This window comes from Anabrus simplex, chromosome 4, assembly GCF_040414725.1.
Source record: "Anabrus simplex isolate iqAnaSimp1 chromosome 4, ASM4041472v1, whole genome shotgun sequence".
In the NCBI taxonomy this organism is placed as follows: Eukaryota; Metazoa; Arthropoda; class Insecta; order Orthoptera; family Tettigoniidae; genus Anabrus; species Anabrus simplex.
In genome coordinates this window covers 74607484-74632245 of record NC_090268.1, presented here as the reverse complement: position 1 = coordinate 74632245, position 24762 = coordinate 74607484, and the positions used below count along the sequence as shown (strand labels likewise).

Below are 24762 nucleotides of genomic sequence, written 5' to 3'. Positions count from 1 at the left end.
CAATGGTAACCGTCTCACCATATTAACAGCTGAGTTTCAGACTGGCGACTGATGCTTGCCAGGTCGAACGCTTGCAGGTTGTTTACAAAGGTCAAGAACTATGTCATAGCGCAGAGTACATTTTTTTTTACAAGTTGCTTTACGTCGCACCGACACAAATAGGTCTTATGGCGACGATTAGACAGGAAAGAGCTAGGAGTGGGAAGGAAGCAGCCCCAGCATTTGCCTGGTGTGAAAATGGGAAATCACAGAAAACCATCTTCAGGGCTGCCAACAGTGGGGCTCGAACCCACTATCTCCCGAATACTAGATACTGTTCGCACTTAAGCGACTGCAACTATCGAGTTCTATGCGCAGAGTACTAACACCATGCGTTCCATCAGGGTTTATACGAAATATTCTATATAGTGCATGCATAAAAGTTGAATGTTCTATGTGTACTAGGATGGGGATAAGGTGGCGTCATAAAAACTTGCCGTGCTTAGTTCTGTTCCCAAGTTTTACCAAAACGTCTCGAAACTTGCGTATTGCCGATAGAAGACTGTGAGCAGTATTGATAAGATGTATACAATCAGTTCCAATATTTATGTGAACCAAATCACTGACATCTACTGGAAAATTAAACAGACACTAATATAATATGTAACTCACATTAAACATAGAATTGTCAATGTTACCAAATTCTGTTTATTGTCATAGCTCAGTTGAGTGTGTTATTTGATGAGGAGGAGGAAGCACAGATAGAGGATGTAGGCCATGAAGACCCAAGCCAGGGTAGTGACGGCGTGGTCGTCATGGTGTAGGAGCAGGAGGGCGTGCTTGGCCTCTAGGGCCCTCAGCGGTTGTAGAAAGACGTTGAGCGCCATATTTATCTGTTCACAGGGGTACTGCCGGACGCGCTGGCCACGCAGTGCGCCAAATGCTCTCCCCAGCAGCGAGAAATGGCCATCAAGGTGATCCGACGTCTGCAGAGTGAATATCCGGACCTTTGGAGGATTCTTCTTCAGCAGTTCGACCCCTCCGGCGAGAAGGTCAAACGCTTCGAACAGGCTGTGAAGAGACGGATAGACGCCAAGCGCGCCAAATAGCTGTTATCTGTGGACAACAAACTTGTACGTCATACATCTAGTCCTGTGCACGAGTTGTTACCACAGAATTTGAGAACTACCAATACCAGTCATGTACGATCTACAGTATGGGCATGGTGTGTCCAGTAACAAGAATCGCCCGACAAATATAGTCACAGTCGGTTGTTATATCCATGTACAAGTGTTCAAGAACAAAACTAATTTTCACTCCATTACAAAGAGGTAATTTCGAAAGGCTGTCATTTAAATTTTTTTTAAATATAAAACTACATTGAAATTGTAAACTCTTCCTAGCAAACAGCACTACCTCTCACTTCTCCACTCTTGCGCATTTCGTCACCCTTAAGACAGAATTTACAAGTGTATTCCGCAAGGTCTTCTACTATAATGACGCTGTGATTACCTCAAAAGTTAAGGGACATATTTTCACGGCAAAGATTGTAAACGTCTAACAAAAAAATAGGAAATAAATGCTGAAACTTTGTGAAACCGCGTAGTGAATTTAATGAGACGACCATAATATTTTACAGATATAGATGACCTGCATAATTTCTCAGATTAGAGGTATGCCAATATGGTTACGTGTCAAAACTCACGAGTCTCATAACTCAGGGGCTAAAATTAGTAGAAAATAGTATCAAAACTCACACCTACAAACGAGTAGCTAAACTGATATTCTAATGAGTAGGACCCAGATGTTTATTACATGTCAGATTTTATTCTTTTATATTATTGCCAAGGAAAATACAAGTTAAGCATGATTTTATCTACGGTGACCAAAATGATGCAATTTTTACATGTCATATGAAGTCATATTTTGGATTTTTAAAGTTTTTTAATCATTTTCCGGTAATTATTCATATTATGGTCATGTATGTATGTATGTATGTTCAGTCTTCAGCCCTTAGGCTGGTTGGATCCTCAACAGCTCTGCCATAAGCTGTCATAGATGGCCTAGGCATCACTGAAGAGGCGTACTAGGGAAATGAGGTGTGAGGTAGTTTCCCGTTGCTTTCCTCACCAAGCCAGAAGTTGCTATTACATATCAGTCTGCCAAGCCCACTGAAATGCATGCACCAACGGACCCTATGAGCAACGTTTTCACACCATTCATAGCAGGGACTGGCTGCACAAGGAATGGCATTACTAGCATCGCTCATACATCAGCCACTTTCATATTGCCAAAGCCAAGGATAAGACAGAGACAGATCTATGAAAGTAACAAAATTGCTCTAGCCCATACCAGAAGACATAGTGCACTGTAAACACTAGGTTCTGACAGCAAAGGCAGGATTATGGTCATATTTCCCCGTAAATGTTCGTATTTTTGTCATATTTTTTAATCTTTTAAATTTAATTTTCGCATACCTGCTTGCAGTCTTCTCAAAGACAGATTTTTCATATCTCCGAATTGTTGTCTGTAATTTATTACCATTATCTTTCTTAGAAATATATATATATTTGTGAATTAGGAGGGCAAGCTGTATAGAAAAAGACAGTTACGTTGAAAGGGACAGAAAGATGAACCTACTGTAAGTTGGACTCTGATCATTTGACGTATTTCAAATATGCTGCAGTAACGTCCTGCGATGTTGTGCGGTCTTTTCCCCTTTACCGGTCAATGTTGCGTGAAAATAGAAAAAAATCGTTCCTATTTTAAAAAATTTAAAACGTATGTAGTTTACTGTTGTAATTATTTCTGATCGCCCATCAAAATGTGACATTTTCTTCTGTTCAGAGCAGAGAGTTACCTCTGGATTGAGTAATGAAATAAATAAATTAATAATAATAATTATTATTAAATGTGCTAGATTTTAAAGGTACATTTTCAGTTTAATGTTAATTTAAACAGGGGCAAGATTTCAAAAATATGACCAAAAAAATTCAAGCCATATTTATTGTTTATATTTTAATACTTTTTAGGTCATAAATGTTTGCTTATTTCAAACATGAGTTTCAAAATTCACGACTCCGCACAGCAGGTGGCTGCAAGATAGGATGAATGTGGTTCGCAGTGACTCACAATCCCCTTCAACCCATATTTGTCCACCCACTTTTAGAATGGGACTGTGGTAGGGTGGTAATTCCTGTTATCAATACGTGGGATAGTACTTGAATGGTACTATATTCCTGTTATCAATACGTGGGATAGTACTTGAATGGTACTATATTCCTGCTAACAATACGTGGGATAGTACTTGAATGGTACTATATTCCTGTTAACAATACGTGGGATAGTACTTGAATGGTACTATATTCCTGTTATCAATACGTGGGATAGTACTTGAATGGTACTATATTCCTGTTAACAATACGTGGGATAGTACTTGAATGGTACTATATTCCTGCTAACAATACGTGGGATAGTACTTGAATGGTACTATATTCCTGCTAACAATACGTGGGATAGTACTTGAATGGTACTATATTCCTGCTAACAATACGTGGGATAGTACTTGAATGGTACTATATTCCTGTTAACAATACGTGGGATAGAACTGGATGGTAATATCCCATGCATTGTTAACCGAAATCACCACCCTACCACAGGCCAAATTTTCTAAGTATAACACCGATCTGTGGCTTTGCTGGCGGGACCTAGTGTTGTTGTTTTTTTTTTGCTATTTGCTTTACGTCGCACCGACACAGATATGCCGACGATGGGATAGGAAAGGCCTAGGAAATGGAAGGAAGCAGCCGCGGCCTTAATTAAGGTACAGCCCTGGCTTTTGCCTGGTATGAAAATGGGAAACCACGGAAAACCATCTTCAGGCGACAGTGGGGCTCGAACCCACTACCTCCCGATTACTGGATACTGGCCGCACTAAAGCGACTGCAGCTATCGAGCTCGGTAGACCTAGTGTTTACAGTTCACTATGTTTTCTGGTATAGGTTAGAGTAATTTTATTACTTTCATTGATCTGTCTCTGTCTTATCCTTGGCTTTGACAATACGAAAGTGACTGAGGTATGAGCGATGCTAGTAATGCCATTCCTTGTACAGCCAGTCTCTACTATGAATGGTATGAAAATGTTGCTCATAGGGTCGGTTGGTGCATACATTTCAGTGGACTTGGCAGACTGATATGTAATAGCAACTTTGGCTCAGTGAGGAAAGCAACGGGAAACTACCTCACTCCTCATTTCTCTAGTACGCCCCTTCAATGACGCCTAAGCTATTCATGACAGCTTTTGGTGCAGCTGTGGAGGATCAAACCAGCCTCCGGCATGAATACCCAACATAAGCAGATGAAGAACAAGTCGGGCGAAACAGTACGGTTTTCTCATTAAAGACTGTCATCCGCGTTTGCCCGTAAAGTTATAATTGTGACAATAGTGTTTTAAGGGAAACAGCCGAAGAGTGTGTACCTGATGTCGAGGGTTTTCCAACCTCCAGTCGCGTATACTTTGTGTGAGGCTACACGACAGGTCCACCTCTTGATGAGAGAGGTGCCAATTACAAGAGGGCACGCAGTTCCGGCTGGCGATAACAATGGACCTTTTCGCACATTTTCAATTATATTTTTAAATATCTACAATCGTTCAGTGGGTAGGGTGGGCATTTATTCATTCAAAGAAGAACTGACCCGGCTCGAGAGTTTTCTTGAGACTGGCCCGGGTAAAGAAACCTACTCTTACTAATCATCTTGGTATTCGTGAATTTTGATACTCCTGAGTTTTAAGACTCGTATGTTCTAAGACGACACGGCCAATATTACCTCTCCACTAAACTTAATAATCAATTTGAAATATACATTTAAAATAAAACTCAAAGCACGTTGGTAGTAAAAATGGTATATCTCTTGATCGTTTAACCTTTCTTAACGTTATAAGCTGAAAATATCATATTTGGCTGAATACGGGTTTCGGAAATGCACAATTACTTCAATTTTAACATGTAACATAACCCTGCATTACAGAAGGGAATCAATGAAATGCTTTAAATAATTTTTATTTTAGGAAAGAAATATGCCTCATTATGGAGTGAGTTTTGTTCCCATATAAATAAACAAAATTTTGATAAAGTAGCATTCAACGCAAGGGGCCATTAAACGACGATTGAATTAGATAAAACTTAGCATGATTTCGTAGCTGATACAAGCAGTTAGCTCCAAAATGGAAATATGATAGTGAGAGCATAAATGTGATTAAAATGGGTAGTACCAAAGTGGTCCGACAGTCAAAACATTCCGAAGATATTTTTGTTCTATAAAGATAGGTTCCGCCTGTTGCCATTTCTTGATGATACAGTATTTTTGTATCCGTCTCTTGGCACAGGCCAGAGCAAAGTGTAGCTTCCCCCGAAGTCCCAGTCTCATCCATGGCTGTGACAATATGGAAGCTGCTGGGGTATGGGTGGTGTTGAGTAATGGCATTTGGAGCACGACTAGTGCGTCTGAGTGTTACGAAAGGTGCTGCTCATAGGGTCAGTCGTGCTGCAATAGCACCTTCTGGTCCAGTGAGGAAAGCAATGGCAAACTACCTCACTCCTCATCTTGCCTAGTATGCCTCATTTGGGCTCTGCCATTGGTTTTTGCAGTTTCCCTATAACTGCATAGCCTTTGGTGGTGCTATTTGAGGATCCAACCAGCCTCTGGGCTGATGACCTAACAGACAGATAAGGATAGGTTACGGTTAAACTTGTCCGATACATGGTTGGGAGGTAGAGACAGGAATTGCACGGAAAACTGCCTCATTTCTGTCGACTCGGTTTCAGTTCTCAAACAGTGTAGTACTAGTAGAAGTGTAAACTGTTTTCCATGTTAAGTGAGAGGAACTTTAAGTTAGTCGTTTCTGAGGGATTTAAATATTAAAAAGGCGGCAAGACACATCCGGGTCAAAAGTGGCGATCCTAACGTAATATAACCCAACCTAGCCGAAAGGCCACTACATTATATTTACAATATTGTCCTGTTTCATTTTATTGAGACAGTTGGTGTAATTTATGAGATGACGATAAGGTTTATTCGATCCTTGGTTTTGATATTTTAGCGTCGGACCAGTTCGGTCACACTAATTGGTTCATCTTCAAATTCCTATAGGCCCTAACTATCGGACCAACTCGACAATAACCAATTAAAATATTAGTAATGCCTGTAAAAAACATAGAAAAGCGAACGTTTGAAAATGCGGCCATAGTTCCCCTCCCCCCACTAAGTTGTTTCCTGGTTTGAAATTATAAGTCTTGTTTCAAAAATTATAGTAAAAATCGTGTTCATTGTGTGATATAGTTACAACGACGAAGTTACGGGTTTTAAATTCACAGACGTGGATTTTTTTCTATACACTGGCACATTCTTCAGAAAATAAGATTGCTGTTCTACAAGGAGGTAGTGGGGTGATAAATACCATGAATTCTATGTGTATATATTTGTGGGGAGGGGGGAATATTATTTGTTGAAAAATGTATTACAATATATTACAACAGAGTAAGTATCCAGTTTGTAATAACAGCTGAGACGACTCTCACGACCTCATTCTTTTGCTACTGGTTTAATGTCGTACTAACAATGGTATAGGAAAGGGCTTGGTCTTAAACGGAATCGCCCTTGGCCTCAATTAAGGTACGGCCCAAACATTTGCCTGGAGTAAAAATGGAGAAACCACGGAAAACAGTTTTCAGGGACGTCGATTGAGAGTTTTGAGCCCATCATCTCCTGAACAGTTTGCAACTATACGGCGCATGCTGCGAAGCTAAATTTCTCCATTTTTTTTAAAAAAAAGTCTTATTGGATTATCTTTATTCTGGGGAAGGTTGCAATTTTCTGATTTTTTAAAATTTAGTGATTTGATGTTAATTTCGATAACTTTGTATATACCAGACGTAAGTTCAAATCCCACTGTCAGCAAACCTGAAGATAGTTTCCTCTGGTTTCTGGTAATAGGACCGGGAAGATAGAGGCCGTGACCTTAAGAAAATTTTCTAATTTTTTTAAATTCAGTGATTTTGGGCTGTATCTTAAGGTCACGGCGTGTATCTTCCCCGTCCTACCACTTTCCCATCTTTGCTTCGCCGAAAATCTTCACTGTGTTAGTGTGATGTTAAAGTAATGGCAAAAGAATAGGCTTATTTTTGTTCATAAATGTACTTATTCCTTGACACTACGGTCCTCATAGGATCTTGGTCTCCGCAATCACTTTGTTCCACTGAGCTTTGGTTGTCCATCTCCTGACCATCGATGCTCGAAGATCCTCGTCCATATCATTTAAATATAGTTTTCTTGGTCTGTCCCTTTTATCTCCCTCCACTAGAATGACTTCCAAATCCTTCCTTCTTCGGCTCCCTAGTAGCATCAATCCGATATACATGACCGAACCAGCTAACTCTTGCAGTCTTCATCATGGACACTAAATCTTGTTCTTAGTACAGGTCCCTGAGCCCCTGATTTGTCCTAATACACCATCCATGATCTGTTTTATTTAGTCCAAATATTTTTCACAAAACTTTCCTTTCCCAGGACATTCTTAATCATCTGCTATGCTTAGCATAATACGACTATGTCTCGATTCCAGAAATAACCACTGGTAGAACTTTATAGTCAACTTGTCCCTTCTAGAAAATTGTTTTTGACGGTGGGCTTTAAGGAAGCATAACGTCTATATTCGCAAGCTAACTTAGCTCCAATTTCTCCTTTAATTTCATTTTAGGATGTGATCAGAGAGAATACCTGTATTCCTTCACATTGTGGATCACTACTCCTAAATGTCCTTTTCACTTTTCTGTTTTTTTACTGAAGAATAAGTGAATGTACAGCTAGTGTAAAAAGTATTCGGACAACCGCGGCTATCGCGAGGAGGCGCTATAAGATGCGTGAAGACGGGGATATAGCGGTTTAAGAATTGCATTTTCTGTCCACTGACATCTGCATTTCTTCATACATAGCAAAAATTACAAACATAGAAGTAACAATGCCTGGTAAATCACATAGTTATGAGGGTATTTAGCAGTTGTAGTAAGGATGTAAAGGAGAGGGCATATAAGTCTTTGGTAAGACCCCAATTAGAGTATAGATCCAGAGTATGGGACCTTCACCAGGATTACTTGATTCAAGAACTGGAAAAATTCCAAAGAAAAGCAGCTCGATTTGTTCTGGGTGGTTTCCGACAAAAGAGTAGCGTTACAAAAATGTTGCAAAGTTTGGGCTGGGAAAACTTGGGAGAAAGGAGAAGAGCTGCTCGACTAAGTGGTATGTTCCGAGCCGTCAATGGAGAGATAGCGTGGAATGACATCAGTAGGCGAATAAGTTTGAGTGGTGTCTTTAAAAGTAGGAAGATCACAATATGAAGATAAAGCTGGAATTCAAGAGGAAAAATTGGGGCAAATATTCATTTATAGGAAGGGGAGTTAGGGATTGGAATACCTTACTTACTTACCAAGGGAGATGTCCAATAAATTTCCAATTTCTGTGAAATCATTTAAGAAAAGGTTAGGAAAACAACAGATAGGGAATCTGCCACCTTGGCGACTGAGCTAAATGCAGATGAGTAGTGATTGATTTAATCACAATAAAAAAGAACAAGTCTCTTTTTTGCGGCGACAACAAGTATTCGGTCACTCCAGTATAACTATGATTTAATGCAGAGCAGGGTCCTAATATTGTCCAAATATCACAAACTTAATACTTTGTTGCGTGGCCCTTGGCCTTTATTACCGCTTCAAGACGGTTCGGCATTGATCTGACGAGGGATTTGGTTAACGATGTTCGTGTTTTATCCCATTCTTCCTGTAGTGCTATTATGAGACTTGTTTTACTCGAAATGGCTCTCTTCCCGATTACTTTCTCCAGAAAACTCCACAGGTTCTCGATGGAGTTTAAGTCTAGCGACTGAGGTGGCGTGTATAGTCGTTTGGGTGATTTATATAACACCCACAGCCGGGTGTTTAGCGCCGTATGCTTCGGATCATTGTCGCGTTGAAATACAAAATTGTCACGAATTCCTAAGTATTCTGCACTAGCCACCAGGTTGTTCTTTAAAACGTCTATGTACTTGATACGGTACATGACGCCATCGATGACATGAAGTTTCCCGACCCCCGAGGTGCTCATACAGCCCAACACCATTACCGAGCCTCCTCCGTGTTTCACTGTAGCTTTTAGATTTGCCGGTTGTAGTTTCTGATTTGTCTTCTGTCACCAGACCTCAGGGGAGTCATTGCGATGCTCCTTCACAAACTGCAGTCGTTTCTTGCAATTTGCTTCACTTATCCGTGCCTTTCTAGGGGATACTCTACCATGAAAGCCTTCTGTATGACACACATTACGCACTGTACTCACGAATACATTCACTCCTCGCTTGCATATGTCGGCGGCTGTTGTAGGGGCACTGGTCTTGGGGTTTTTCTTTCTCTGTCGTACGATGGACTGCCTGTCCGCATCCGTGAGGGAGCGAGGGCGCCCACTTTGTTTTCCACGATTTTTCGGTGCCCAAAATGTTCAATGACATAATGCACCGTCGATTTTGGCATTCGAGTGAGTGTTGCAATTTCTCTGAGTGTTTTACATTGATTGTTGTCTCCCGTACTTTGCGACCCATGTTGACCCACTAGTGTTCGTCCACTGACCTGTTCGTCTGGCAGGTCGGTGGGAATCATATGACCACGTTATCGCACTCGTGATCTCCGCGTAAACCCCCCAAATGTCCAGGTGTCCGAACACTTTGTCGCCGCAAAAAGATACTTTTTCTTTATTGTGATTTACCAGGCATTGTTACTGCTATGTGTGTATTTTTTGCGTATGAATAAATGCAGATGTCAGTGGACAGAAAATACAATTCTTAAACCGCTATATATCCGTTTGAACGCATCTTAGGGCACTTCATCGCGATAGCCGCGGTCGTCCGAATACTTCTTACACTATCTGTATTTGTAAGACTCGCTAGATTACATTACTTAAGGAAACATTTTACTTTTATCTCCAAGGATAAATCTCTCTGTATTGGTAACTGTCTTAATTTTAAACAATCACCCTTAGCTTCGAATGTATTTTAACCCATTTTTTTCATGGAGACAGACTCGTTCAAATTGCTTGTATATGATCGTAAATTACTTACATATCTCAGGGAACTGTTAGCAAATCCATAATTAAGCTTTGCTATGTTGATATGCTTTTATTTCTATTCTGCACTATTTTGAATTATGGACGTTCACCTTTGCATCAATACATTAAAAGATTTAAGAATGTATTATCTTCTTACGAATCAATTTAGTTATGCCACTTGTATCCAAGCACGTTGTACTGATTAACATCCCCTCTGAAAACTATGGATGTGAAATGTTATGTACCTTGTAATATAAGCGTTTGTAAATAAATTTTGATAAATATGGAGCATTCTTCTTATTATGTGCACTAACCTTTGCTCGGCCACTCCCTTGGAAACGCACATTCACTGCAGCAAGATGAAAAGGACAGCATGTTCTCCTTGAACAGTGTTGGCAAAGGAAGCTATTACAAGTTATAAATCTCATTTTCCAACCGTATTGGAGTTCAGAGTATCAAATTATTAATTATAATAATTTGAAGGGAAGCTATTCCACATTCTATTCACACAACACAGTTTCCAATGCCAGCATCTTCAATGTGAGATTTTAATTGAGTTGGTGGTACTGATGTGATTCGTTTTAGGTACATAACCACTCAAAATGAAGTTATCACCCACTGTAATTTAAATATTTAATTTACTTCTTAAAAGCCAGTTGTTATTGTATACTCATGCCTCGTGTTATATGACACTCAAGGGGACGATATTTCTTTATTTATGGTGGTGATGAGATATATTTTCCATAAGCCGACACCTTTTCATTACATTTTAATGGAATTAATTACGTGCGTGTACTCCAATAGGTTCATGTAATAACTATTAGTTCATGTAATAACTATTACGAACAGAGTTAGTCCAACGGAAGTCAATTTTAAACGAACTATTTTTTTAATGAACGAAAAGTAAAGAAGTAAACTAAAGCAGTATTAAGCTTTTAGGGTAAATGTAAAATTCTAGGAATTAAATGTTCCTATTTTAAATATTACAGTTTTTGTAATTATTTCATAGACTTTTCGTACTTCGATTAACTCGAAGTTTGTTTAAACCACGAGAAAGTACTATTTATTTATTTATTTATTTATTTATTTATTTATTTATTTTTAATGAAATTTATTTGTCGTGCGGCTTTTGGTGCCAGGAGTGTCCGAGGACATGTTTGGCTCGCCTGGTACAGGTCTTTCAATTTGACCCCCATAGGCGAGCTGCGCGTCTTAATGCGGGATGATGATAATGAGGTAGAGAGAGAGAGAGAGAGGATGAAACCCGGTGTCGGCACGTAGCCTCCTCCTGTCGAATAATACCGACGGGTCTGCTCAAGGCTTAACGTCTCCATCCAACGGACGAATCACTATCAACAGCGTCATATGCCCTCACTCCATGTGAGCACTGCGGAGAAGTTTGGAATTTAAGCAAATTAGCACGCAATCTAGTGATTAGAAATTGTATACCACCAACTCCCCTACCCTTCCGGCCAACATTATGACGGTGAAAATGTTTTCGACCAACGGGCTTCGAATCGGCAAACCGCAGTGTCAGGCCGTTTAGACTTCAACGCCTTAACGATCATGGCCACCAGGCGGGCCTTACTAATTGAAATACTTAGCAGGAATCTTCAATTTTTACGACACCTCATCAACAGACAAGATAAATGCCGTATTAGAAGTTCGAGGTAACCAAACATAGCAACAAATTATAGACTTACATTGACTTAAAAGTTTTACCTTGATACCTGTCCGACTCGTTGGCTGAATGGTCGGCGTACTGGCCTTCGGTTCAGAGGGTCCCGGATTCGATTCCCGGCCGGGTCGGGGATTTTAACCTTCATTGGTTAATTCCAATGGCCCGGGGACTGAGTGTTTGTGCTGTCCCCACCATCCCTGCAACTCACACACCACACATAACACTATCCTCCACCACAACAACACGCAGTTACCTCCACATGGCAGATGCCGCCCACCCTCATCGGAGGGTCTGCCTTACAAGGGCTGCACTCGGCTAGAAATAGCCACACGAAATTATTATTATTATTATTATTATTATTATTATTATTATTATTATTATTATTATTACCTTGATACCTAGCGTTGCTCGTGGTAAACTCAAGTAATTCCAACAAATATCTCCTACCGGGCGAGTTGGCCGTGCAGTTGTGAACTTGCATCCGGGAGATAGTGGGTTCGAAACCAACTGTCGGCAGACCTGAAGATGGTTTTCCGTGGTTTCCCATTTTCACACGAAGCAAATGTTGGGGCTGTACCTTAATTAAGGCCACGGCCACTTCCTTCGCACTCCTAGGCCTTTTCCATTCCATCGTCGCCATAAGACCTATCTGTGTCGGTGTGACGTAAAGCCAATTGCAACAAATATCTCTGGGCAATAGAAGGAATTTCGACAAAATGAGGCAGGAAACCAAGCATCTATCACTGTTCGCAACATGTGAGCTTAATTTCGTATAGCTATGTTTCATTAGCACAAGCATAGCTGAAAATTTACGTATTTGTTATGCATGAAAGGGACAAAATTGAGATACAAAAGTAGAACTGTTTTGGTGTAATAAAGAAACGCACCTTCGTCGGGATAGGATCGACAAAAATCTAACTGGTCGACACTGACCACAGATCAGGTATTTTATAGAGTACTGGGTTCGGTATGTTCAGTACAAGGAGGGAGACTATCAAACCTGTCGAATTCTTGCAGTTTATGTTCAAACATGATGGTAAGTAAACTCGTGTCCTCATCCCGAGGTGGTGCAGATCTTTTCAGGCACACCCCCATTGGAGGTGAGCTGCATGTACCATTTCGACTACATACCAGCCCTCCTGCCATTCTTAAATTTCTGGCAGTACCGGGAATCGAACCCAGGCCACCGAGGAGGGCAGCTAATAACACTAACCGTTACGCTACGGGGGCGGACGAACATGATGGTTATCTATGCAACTTATGCGTAAAGTGGACCTTTCTTGCATTTAATCACGAGATTGTAGCCGAATATTTAAGATACGAGTGAAAAAATATTCACGATGCAAAAGCTTCGTGTATAATTTTATCTATTACCATGACAAAAATATGGAAATGATCATATTTAAAAGAGGGAAAGTTACGTATAACATATTAGAATTTAGATTTCTTCGTTTACATAGTTCTGGGAGGTATGTACTATTTGGTACTGTGTATCCTAATGTGTGTCTTTAGAAGCTCAAAGTCTATGATGTATAGTAGGCCATGCATGGTAACAGAAATGTTACTTATTGCATAGCTTTAATTCTAACCTTCAGTACAGAGGCCTCTTTAAAACAATCTGAACTGGGCGAGTTGGCCGTGCAGCTGTGAGCTTACATCCGGGAGACAGTGGGTTCGAACCCCACTGTCGGCAGCCCTGAATATGGTTTTCCGTGGTTTTTCACTTCCTTCCCACTCCTAGGCCTTTCTTATCTCATCATCGCATAAGACCTATCTGTGTCAGTGCGACGTAAAGCAAGTTGTAAAAAAATAACCTGGATAAGATTATGTTCAAAATACAACACAATTGTTTGTTATAGCAATAAAAATCAGTGGCATTTGTATCTGAGCAGGAAATTCGTGGCCTACGTGCAATGATAAGCCAGTGATCGGAACATCACTCTTCCCAGAATATTTCACTCCCTAATTCCTCTTCCTATAAACGAATATTGGCCCCAATTTGTCCTCTTCAATTCCAACTTTCTTTTCATTGTTTTTCCCTAATTTTAAAAACTCCATTCAAGCTTGTTCGTCTATCATTCATTGACAGCTCGGAACATACCGCTTAGTTGAGCAGCTCGTCTACTTACTGTCAAATCTTCCTAGTCTAAAGTTGCAACATTTTGGTACTACTCTTTCGTTGGGAATCGCCAAGATCAAACCATGCTGCTTTCCTTTATATCTTTTCCAGTTCTTGAATCTAGTGATTGCCGGGCTGAGTGGCTGAGACGGTTGAGGCGCTGGCCTTCTGACCGCAACGTGGCAGGTTCGATCCTGGCTCAGTCCGGTGGTATTTGAAGGTGCTCAAATACGTCAGCCTCTTGTCGGTAGATTTACTGGCACGTAAAAGAACTCCTGCGGGACTAAATTCCGACACCTCGGCGTCTCCGAAAACCGTAAAAGAGTAGTTAGTGGGACGTAAAGCAAATAGCATTATTATCATTACGAATCTAGTGATCCTGATGAGGGTCTCATGCACTCCAGTGCCCTGAAAACTTACAGTGATTCGGGTCTTATCAGTGACCCTCTGCTTTAAATTTAGAACTTTGTTGGTAAGATTACCCCCAATGAAGACATTTCCTTATATTAACACCTAGGTAGTTACAGTGATCCCCATGAAATACTTGCACTCTTAACACAGTAAAACTGAAGAGACCTTTCCTGTTGGTGAAATAATCCAGCAAGCCATGAAATGTGTGGTAAAGTTAGCGGTAACACTGTAGTTATTCAGGCAACAGTCACGGAAGGTGATATTTTACCTCAAGAGTGCGGCGAACACAGAGTAAGGTTAAGTTATCACTTTAGTGACTGTTGCGTACAATATTATATTTCATAAAAATCCCTGGTGCAACAGTCCCGAAGTGACAACTGCTCAGCCCGAAGGCCTGCAGATTACGACGTGTCATGTGGTTGGTACAACGAAACCTCTCAGCCGTTATTCTGGGTTTTCTAAACCGGGGCCGCCATCTCACCGTCAGATGTCTCCTCAATTGTAATCACGCAGGCTGAGTGGACCTCGAACCAACCCTCAGATCCAGGTAAAAATCCCTGACCTAGCCGGGAAACGAATCCGAGTTCTCCGGTTAAGAGACAGGAGCGCTACCCCTACACTACGGGGCCGGCTATTTCTTCCATACTATGGCTATTTTACTTTATTATTATTATTATTATTATTATTATTATTATTATTATTATTATTATTATTATTATTAATCATCATTATCATCATCTGTTTACCCTCCAGGTTCGGCTTTTCCCTCGGACTTAGCGAGGGATCCCACCTCTACCGCCTCAAGGGCAGTGTCCTGGAGCTTCAGACTCTTGGTCGGGGGATACAACTGGGGAGTATGACCAGTACTTCGCCCAGGCGGCCTCACCTGCTATGGTGAACAGGGGCCTTGTAGGGGGATGGGAAGATTAGAAGGGATAGGCAAGGATGAGAGAAGGAAGCGGCCGTGGCCTTAAGTTAGGTACCATCCCGGCATTCGCCTGGAGGTGAAGTGGGAAACCACGGAAAACCACTTCGAGGATGGCTGAGGTGGGAATCGAACCCACCTCTACTCTCAGTTGACCTCCCGAGGCTGAGTGGACCCCGTTCCAGCCCTCGTACCACTTTTCAAATTTCGTGGCAGAGCCGGGAATCGAACCCGGACCTCCGGGGGTGGCAGCTAATCACGCTAACCACTACACCACAGAGGCGGCCCATTATTAATAATATGATACTTTATTGCACATAATTTCACATGGCGCCACATAAATCGTGTGTGTGTGTGTGTGTGGTGTTTTTTTTTTTCTATGAAAGGTATGTACACGAAGTAAGTCTACATTTAAACATCAGCAGTGAACAGCGCACTAAGCTGCCAGAATCGTAAATTTGGTCCACCTGTCTTGTCTTATTAAAGGTAATACGAGCTTATGTTATAATGTGATATTTCCGACATTTATCTGTTAAAAATGGATTAACCCAGATAATAGTTAAGATGGTCATGGTGGTAGATTACTCGAGCTGGGGATGCAGAGATGGCATTTTAAATGTAAGTCGGTACAGAACCACAGTGTTGCAAACAGGTGAAGAAACAATTCACAAGGTTAAGTTCGATGATTCATAATCTCTCTCGAGTATCCGTCTTTACATTGGTGTCTCCTAAAAATCGCAATGTCGGAGGACGTTAAAACTTAGGACTTGCGAAGGCAGGTCTAACTCCTATAAAGATTCTCAATGATGTTTCTTCAGATACGGATGTGAACATCAATAGGGTGAAACTAGAACTTCTGAAGATTATTATAAAGTGGACCTACCGAGCTCGATAGCTGCAGTCGCATAAGTGCGGCCAGTATACAGTATTCGGGAGATAGCGGGTTCGAACCCCACTGTCGGCAACCCTGAAGATGGTTTTCAGTGGTTTATCATTTTCACACCAGGCAAAAGCTGGGGCTGTACCTTAATTAAGGCCACGGCCGCTTCCTTCGCAGTCCAACAACTTGCAAAAAAAAAAAAAAAAAAAGGAAGATAATAAAGTGGACTTGCCAAATGATAAACATGAGTGGAAGTTCAAAAAATTAACACTCTAGATGATTTTTTTTTACTATTTGCCTTTACGTGGCACCGACACAGATAGGTCTTACGACGACGATGGGATAGGAAAGGCCTGGAGTGGGAAGGAAGCGGCCGTGGCCTTAATTAACGTACAGTCCCAGCTTTTGCCTGGTGTGTAAATGGGACAATCACGGAAAATCATCTTCAGGGCTGACAACAGAGGGCTTCGAACCCACTATGTCCCGGATGCAAGCTCACAGCTGCGCACTCCTAACCGCACGGCCAACTCGCCCGATAGAGGAATTTTTAACCAATCTTAGAAGCTGTTGGTAAGCAGTAGCGTAGCCAGAATCAACTGATAGTGATGGGGGTTATAGTTACAAAATGAAGATAGAACACAGTGAAGGTGCTTGTGCATGTGTGGTGCGCGCATACATGTCAGTATAAGGTCAATGATTAAAGTAAATTATGTTTTTTTTTTTTGCTACTGGCTTTACGTCGCACCGACCCAGATAGGTCTTATCGCGACGATGGGACAGGAAAGGGCTTGGACTAGGAAGGAAGCGGCCGTGGTCTTAATTAAGGTACAGCCCCAGCATTTGTCTGGTGTGAAAATGGGAAACCACGGAAAACCACCTTCAGGGCTGCCGACCGTGGGGCTCGAACCCACTACCTCCCGAATACTGGATACTGGTCGCACTTAAGCGACTGCAGTTATCGAGCTCGATATGTTGATATTCAGATGACAGTACTGGTACACTACAAACTATTACATTAAAATACAGAACAAAAGAATGGTAGCCTACGTTCAGATTACAATGTAAAGTTCAACTTTCGACGCTTATTAGAAAAATGGATTCAAGAGATCTGCTCGTTTTACAGTTGTCTCCTTGAATGTTCAAAAGAGCCAACCCACTGGTTGTGCTTTCATAGGTTTGCCACTTTCTGTTTATTTTGTAAAAATTACATAGTGGTGGGGGTGGGGGGTGTAACCCGCAGTAACCCCCCTTGGCAACGTCTGTTGGTAAACGAACCGGAGTTCACTCAGGGACGCTTTGAAATAAAAGTGTGCGGAAAGTAGTTATTGAAGCGTACGTTGTAATTTTCCGCACACTTTTGAGTGTGTAAAAGAAGTCAATTTCCTCATAGTATGGAGTAAAAAACTTCCAGAAAAGGCCTACTTCATCATCATCATCATCTGTTTACCCTCCAGGTTCGGTTTTTCCCTCGGACTCAGCGAGGGATTCCACCTCTACCGCCTCAAGGGCAGTGTCCTGGAGCTTCAGACTCTTGCTCGAGGATACAACCGGGGAGAATGACCAGTACCTCGCCCAGGCGGCCTCACCTGCTATGCTGAACAGGGGCCTTGCGGGGGATGGGGAAGATTGGAAGGGATAGACAAGGAAGAGGGAAGGAAGCGGCCGTGGCCTTAAGTTAGGTACCATCCCGGCATTTGCCTGGAGGAGAAGTGGGAAACCACGGAAAACCACTTCCAGGATGGCTGAGGTGGGAATCGAACCCACCTCTACTCAGTTGACCTCCCGAGGCTGAGTGGACCCCGTTCCAGCCCTCGTACCACTTTTCAAATTTCGTGGCAGAGCCGGGAATCGAACCCGGGCCTCCGGGGGTGGCAGCTAATCACGCTAACCACTACACCACAGAGGCGGACAAAGGCCTACTTTCCAAAGGCAAAATTCTTAAAAACTTCTAATTTTTTTGTTGTGGTAGCAGAAAAATGTAATATTAGGAATATTATTCTATTATTCGATGCCGGCCTCGTGGTGTAGGGGTAGCGTGCTCTGCCTCTTACCCGAAGGCCCCGGGTTCGATTCCTGGCCAGGTCAGGGTTTTTTACCTGGACTGAGGGTTGGTTCGAGGTCCACTCAGCCTACGGGATTAGAATTGAGGAGCTAACTGACGGTGAGATAGCGGCCCCGGTCTAGAAAGCCAAGAATGACGGCCGAGAGGATTCGTCGTGCTGACCACACGACACCTCGTAACCTGCAGGCCTTCGGGCTGAGCAGCGGTCGCTTGGTAGGTCAAGGCCCTTCATGGGCTGTAGTACCATGGGGTTTGGTTTTTCAATTCTATTATTCGTGTATGATAAAAATTCCCAGTTCCAAATCTCGAGTGATATCTATTGGAAACGAACATGAGAAGTTAGAACACAAAATTGGAACAGGTGGACAATTTCAGGTACTTTTTTTTTTGCTAGGGGCTTTACGTCGCACCGACACAGATAGGTCTTATAGCGACGATGGGATAGGAAAGGCCTAGGAGTTGGAAGGAAGCGGCCGTGGCCCTAATTAAGGTACAGCCCCAGCATTTGCCTGGTGCGAAAATGGGAAACCACGGAAAACCATCTTCAGGGCTGCCGATAGTGGGATTCGAACCTACTATCTCCCGGATGCAAGCTCACAGCCGCGCGCCTCTACGCGCACGGCCAACTCGCCCGGTAATTTCAGGTACTTGGATGTATTATTCTCCTATGATGGTTGTATAGTAAGTGAAATCGAATCAATGTGTAACAAAACTAGTTGAGTGAGCTCTGTTTCGATATTCTGCTGCTTTAAGATGAAGCACTACTAGGTACGAATTTTCAAAGGATGAAAATATCAGAAAAAGTAGGAGAAGAGCCTCGAATGACGTGAAAAAAGGAAGGGAATCATGTACTGTAGTTTTATGTGACTGTTATATCGTGATCGGAGCCACGGAGCAATGAAGTTTGGTGATACAGGAAAAAATACATTAAGAAATGAAATCTTAACAGAAAACAGTCTCTCTCTCTAGGACGCATTCGTATACCTTTCTTGAGAGGGCAGTCCACATAGGGTAGTATCACAAGGCCCCACCTAGGTAATGAAACCGTGATTGGGCCATAGACTTAGCAAAAGGGAAGTTCTTTGGCCGTAATTATGAACGTAACAACCAGAGGTTATGTATAAACAACATGGAAATCCTGGAAATGTAAATAAATTTGGGAGATCAGGCAATTGCAGTGTAATAAATTAGTGTATTCTTTTGAGTGTTTAAGGGCCTACCCCTTCAAATACTTTTCTTAGGAAGTAGGATAACGGGGATGGAAGTAAAGGGAAGACATAAAAAGCAGTTTAGCACAATCAAGAATGACCTTTCTTAAGGAAGAAAATGTACTCGGTTCTAACATTCATATACAAATTAAACGAATTTTTGAAGACCTTCAAATAGAGCAGGGCCTCTCAGGGTGCATGCCCCTGGTGCATGCACTGCGCACGGTGCTAAAGACGACTTCGCTTGGCTGACCAGAGTGCAGACCCCCACTCCTCGATTGGGAGCAATAGCGCTGTCTCTTTCCCCACGCCTGTCTCGCTCTTCCTCACTTGCTCCGAGCTGAGTTGAGCCGAGCTTAGCCGAGCAATCCAGAGACGAAGCGTTGCTCCGAGCCGAGCCGTGCCGAGCGCGACCGATGCACTGTGCACAGGAACTCTGCGCCGCTGTTCGCACGCGTGAGATTTTGGGCGTTTGAAAGGCCCTGAGTTTGTAGAGCGTGACATTATAAGGAAGTGAAAAAAAAAACGGACAACGACAAGCTCAGAACGAGAGAGAGAAGAGAAGCTTTTGAAATGTGTTGTTACAGAAGAATGCTGATCGAATCGAAAATTTTCAGGATACTAATCGAATTGGCGAGAGGAGAAGGAGGACACTTCTTAAGACACATAGGACTTTTTCAGTTTTGGGGGAAGGCATAAGAACGATACAGGTAGGTAAAGACATCAACATGATAAAGAGAAGATGTAGTAGTTACGTAAAAATGTAAAGGTTAATATGGAGAGCTGCATCAAACCAGTAGGTGGTGGTGGTGATTATTGTTTTAAGAGGAAGTACAACTAGGCAATCATTCTCTATACAACACTAATCAGAGAGAAAAAATGGAAGGGATCCGACACTTCGAAAAATGAAGATATTGGCCAAAGAAAGGCAAGGGCCACGAAGGGCATGAAAATGAAAGACTCCCTAGGCCTCGGAAAAAAAACAAGAGTTGACCAAGGAAGGTCAGATAGGATGGATGAAAGTGAGGAGCCTGGAACATGTAAGTGGAAGCAATGCCCGGACTAAGCTCAGGGATTCGTGTTCGCCAGACCACTCTCCCAAGTTGGGAGACCCTGGGGTCCTTTTAGTCGCCTCTTACGACAGGCAGGGGACGCCGTGAGTGTTATCGCCCCCACCCACAGGGCTCAAGTTCAGTAGGTCAGCAACTCGATACCTAAGGCCATACAATTATCATAATCGCCTGTTCCTTTCATGTTGAAAAGTTCTTTTAAGGCATTATTTGCCCTGCAGCATGCCTATCAATGTCGACAGCTGCTATCTAACAACTAAAGCGGAATTTTACTTGACGGTTTTCATGGCCGAGTTAGTTTAATTTTATCGGCTAACACTGATTGAGCCATCAAAGACTTTCTACTCTGTCATTTTTTTGTTTTCATGTTCAAAGAATTTGGACCACCCTTTAAAAATTACCACCTCAGCCGGATAGAACCCTTGAACTTCAGATCATGAGCCGGACATCACCACTGATTCAGTGAGGCAGCTATTCCCCTCTGACCACTGGCTGGGAGTTCTGTGGATGTGTTGTATTCCCCACTCTAAAAGGACACATATACAATAAACATAATGATCTTTAGTTCAAAAATCGCCTTCACTGAAATTTTACTCCATTGAATGTCCGCAGTTAAGTAGGCGAATCCGAGTTCCATTCTAATAATATTAGTTTGAGATTATTAGCTGAGGGCCGTCTGAGAAAGGAACTTTTTGGTTTGAACAGGACGGAATGCAGGATGATGAATTAAGACATCAGAACATCGCTGCTTGCTTGCCGCTGTTATATGTCCTGTCCACAGCATGAAAAAATTAGTTCTTCTGAACAGGAATTCGGCAGTTTCCTCACATTTGTTAATAAAATACCATTAATAAAATTAACGTCTCTATACATACGATCAAAATTTCATATTGTATAATATTTTAGTCCTCCTCTGTGGTATAGTGGTTAGCGTGATTAGCTGCCACCACCAGAGGCCAGCGTTCGATTCCCGGCTCTGCAACAAAATTTGAAAGTGGTACGAGGGCTGGAACGAGGTAAACTCAGCCTTGGGAGGTCAACTGAGTAGAGGAGGGTTCGATTCCCACCTCAGCCATCATCGAAGTGGTTTTCCGTGGTTTCCCGCTTCTCCAGGCAAATGCCGGTATGGTACCTAACTGGCTGCCACTTCCTTCCCTTTTCCTTGTCTGCCCCTTCCAGCCTTCCCATTGCCCCCCACAAGGGCCCTGTTCAGCATAGCAGGTGAGGCTGCTTGGGCGAGGTACTGGTCCTCCTCAGTTGTATGCCCGACCCAGATTCTGAAACTCCAGGACACTGCCCTTGAAGCGGTGGAGGTGGAATCCCTCGCTGAGTCCTAGAGAAAAGCCAACCTGGAGGGTAAAGACATTAAGAAAGAAAGAAATAAAGAAATAATAATAATAATAATAATAATAATAATAATAATAATAATAATAATAATAATAATACCAGCGAGCGAGTTGGCTGTTCGGTCAGGGCTCACAGCTGTGAACTTGTATTCGGGAGATTTTGGAAGAATTGGGAAGGAAGCGGCCGTGGCCTTAATTAAGGTAAAGCCCCAGCATTTGCCTGGTGTGAACATGGGAAACAACGTAAAACCATTTTCAGGGTTGCCGACAGTGGGGTTCGAACCTACTATCTCCCGAATATTGGATACTGGCGCACTTAAGCGCAGCTATCGAGCTCGGTGTTTCCCATTTATACACTAGGCAAATGCTAGGACAGTACCTTACTGCCACGCCCGCTTCCATCCCACTCCTAGCCCTCTCCTATCCCTCCGTCGCCGAAAACCTTCAGTGTGTTACTACGACGTTAAGCAAGTAGCAAAAATAAAAATATATTGAAATCTGTTTGTCAATATCAGTCGGGACGAGTGCAGAAGGCTTCTCATTTTGTTCTGAGTGTACGTCTTCACTGAAAGCTGCTGTGTGTTGTCAAGTTCGGTGGCTGGAAGGTAAGTTCTTCTTGATACAGTGACGACGTGTTATGAAATTACTGTGACATTGGAGTTTGACTTCCTGTGGGCTGTCCACCCTGCAACAACAAATTACCTGACCGAAGGCCACGCACTGGACTGTCGGCTGACCGGTTTTAATGGACTGGACAGACTGATATCACAAGACGAGTTTCCTCATAGTCTTGGAGAAAACAACTCCACTACAAACGTGGAAAAGGAGTAACATTCTGTATGCCTGTATTAAAAAAGTGTAACCACAGCACATGAATTTGAATTAAATTCAAGAGAAAAGTATATCATATAACTAGATAAGGTAGATTTTTAATAATTAAATATGGAATTCCTCATCAAATCGCGAGCAGTTCGAACTCCTCCGAACAATGAATGTGGGATTCTCTAAATAATTCTATGCTAAACCTTGAGATTAATTTTCTATGATCACGATGTAAACAGTAACATAAAACTATATTTAAGCAACCTACTATATATCTATATAGACGGTTTGTTTGGCGATGATTATTGTTTTCAGAGAGGAAGTAAAACTCTTAACACTGATCGTAAAGACAAATGGAAGACATCTGAACCTTCTAAAAAGGAAGGATCGGTGAAGTAAAGGGAAGGGCCACAAAGGTATGAAAATGGAAGACTCCGTCGTAGACCTCGCAAACTTAATGCCTCCGGGGTCGGAAAATTACAAGAGTTGATCAAGAAAGGTCGGATAGGAAAGATAAACATTAGGAGCTTACACAAGTGGAAATGAATATCTGACTCAGCTAGGAAACCCATGTCACCATCTGACACTCCCTGGTCCCTCTTTTGGACATTATGGCTAGGGATAAAGACAAATCTGTAAATGTTAGTAGTTCTGAAACCTTCTCCGGATGTTTGCATGATAGAAAAATTATTACAGCAGTTTCACTCTTAAAAAATAAGCCAAATCATATTTTGTTTTACCAAAAACATGCTTTTTTTGTTTGATAAACGAGAAACTAGCTGCCTCTGTGGATGAGCTGTAGTGTGTCGGCCTTCGGATTCTAAGATAGGGGGGTTCAAACCGGGCGGAGGTATTCTATGTCGTACGATGTCGGCATGTAAAAGATCTCTGGTGACACATTTGGTGTTTGCCCGACAAAGTTCATTAAATCTCAGCCACAGACGCCCAAGAGAGTTTCGGTTTACTCGGTCTGCCATCTAGTAGGTCTAGTAAAACGGAACGTCAAACTGACGAGCAGTCAGGTGGCGTCAAATTAAAATGTCTGTATAGGGTAGCTGAGGCCATACGATTATTATTATTATTATTATTATTATTATTATTATTATTATTATTATTACTATTATTATTATTATTAACTGTAAACTGGCAAATTTAATATGGCGGTTGCCTTGACAATTCATCATCGCAAAATCGATAAAATCTGGATTGCTATAATTTTTATGTAAGTTACTTCAAGAGAGATACTCTTCTCGGCAAACAAAATCGAAACAATCCCGATTTTTCGGGCTTATCATATAAAAGAAGGTGATAATATTTTATTTTCTTATAAAAGTAATAATCGCCATGGGATCATTGGCCCTATTCTCTCAATGCATGTTCCAGAAACGCGACTTCAATGCTAGCAGACCGGACGGAATGGTTCAGGCGATAGGGTGCTAACTTTCTGAGCCAGTCTCAGTCCGAGCCCAGTCGGGTGATAGATGAAGGTGCTCAAATACGCCAGCCTTATGTCAATAGTTTTACCGGCGTCTAATTGAACTGTGGCGGGACAAAACTTATGGTTCGTCGGTGCCTCCATATACCGTTAAAGTAGTTCTTGGTTTTACATCTCACTTCAATAATTATACACCAACAGTGGTAGAAAGTCCGACTCGTTGGCTGAATGGTCAGCGCACTGGCCTTCGGTTCAGAGGGTCCCGGGTTAGATTCCCGGCCGGGTCGGGGATTTTAACCTTCATTGGTTAATTCCAATGGCCCGGGGGCTAGGTGTTTGTGCTGTCCCCAACATCCCTGCAACTCACACACCACACATAACACTATCCTCCACCACAATAACAAGCAGTTACCTACAAATGGCAGATGCCGTCCATCCTCATCGGAGGGTCTGCCTTACAAGGGCTGCACTCGGCTAGAAATAGCCACACGAAATTATAGTGGTAGAAAACTAACGACACATTAAACCGAACGGGAAACATGTTTTTAAGTGGTGAGATATGGAATGTTAATATTTAAAACCAAACCAAATCAAACACCATGGCCCAAGAGCTCCGAAGGGTCATGGCTTACCAAGCGACCGCTGCTCAGCGCCAAGGCCGGCAGATTATGAGGTGTC

The 24762-nt window shown here is 42.2% G+C and overlaps 1 protein-coding gene across 1 annotated transcript in view; it reads left to right on the top strand.

Moving 5' to 3' along the window:
* LOC136872173 (ejaculatory bulb-specific protein 3) overlaps positions 1-1541 on the top strand; it is a 55056-nt gene extending 53515 nt beyond the window's left edge. Inside the window, exon 2 of the mRNA XM_067146010.2 lies at positions 883-1541. Coding sequence (XP_067002111.1) covers positions 883-1088 — 206 coding nt within the window. The 3' untranslated portion in view covers positions 1089-1541. The remainder of the gene's footprint in view (positions 1-882) is intronic.
* Positions 1542-24762: the final 23221 nt, after the last annotated feature.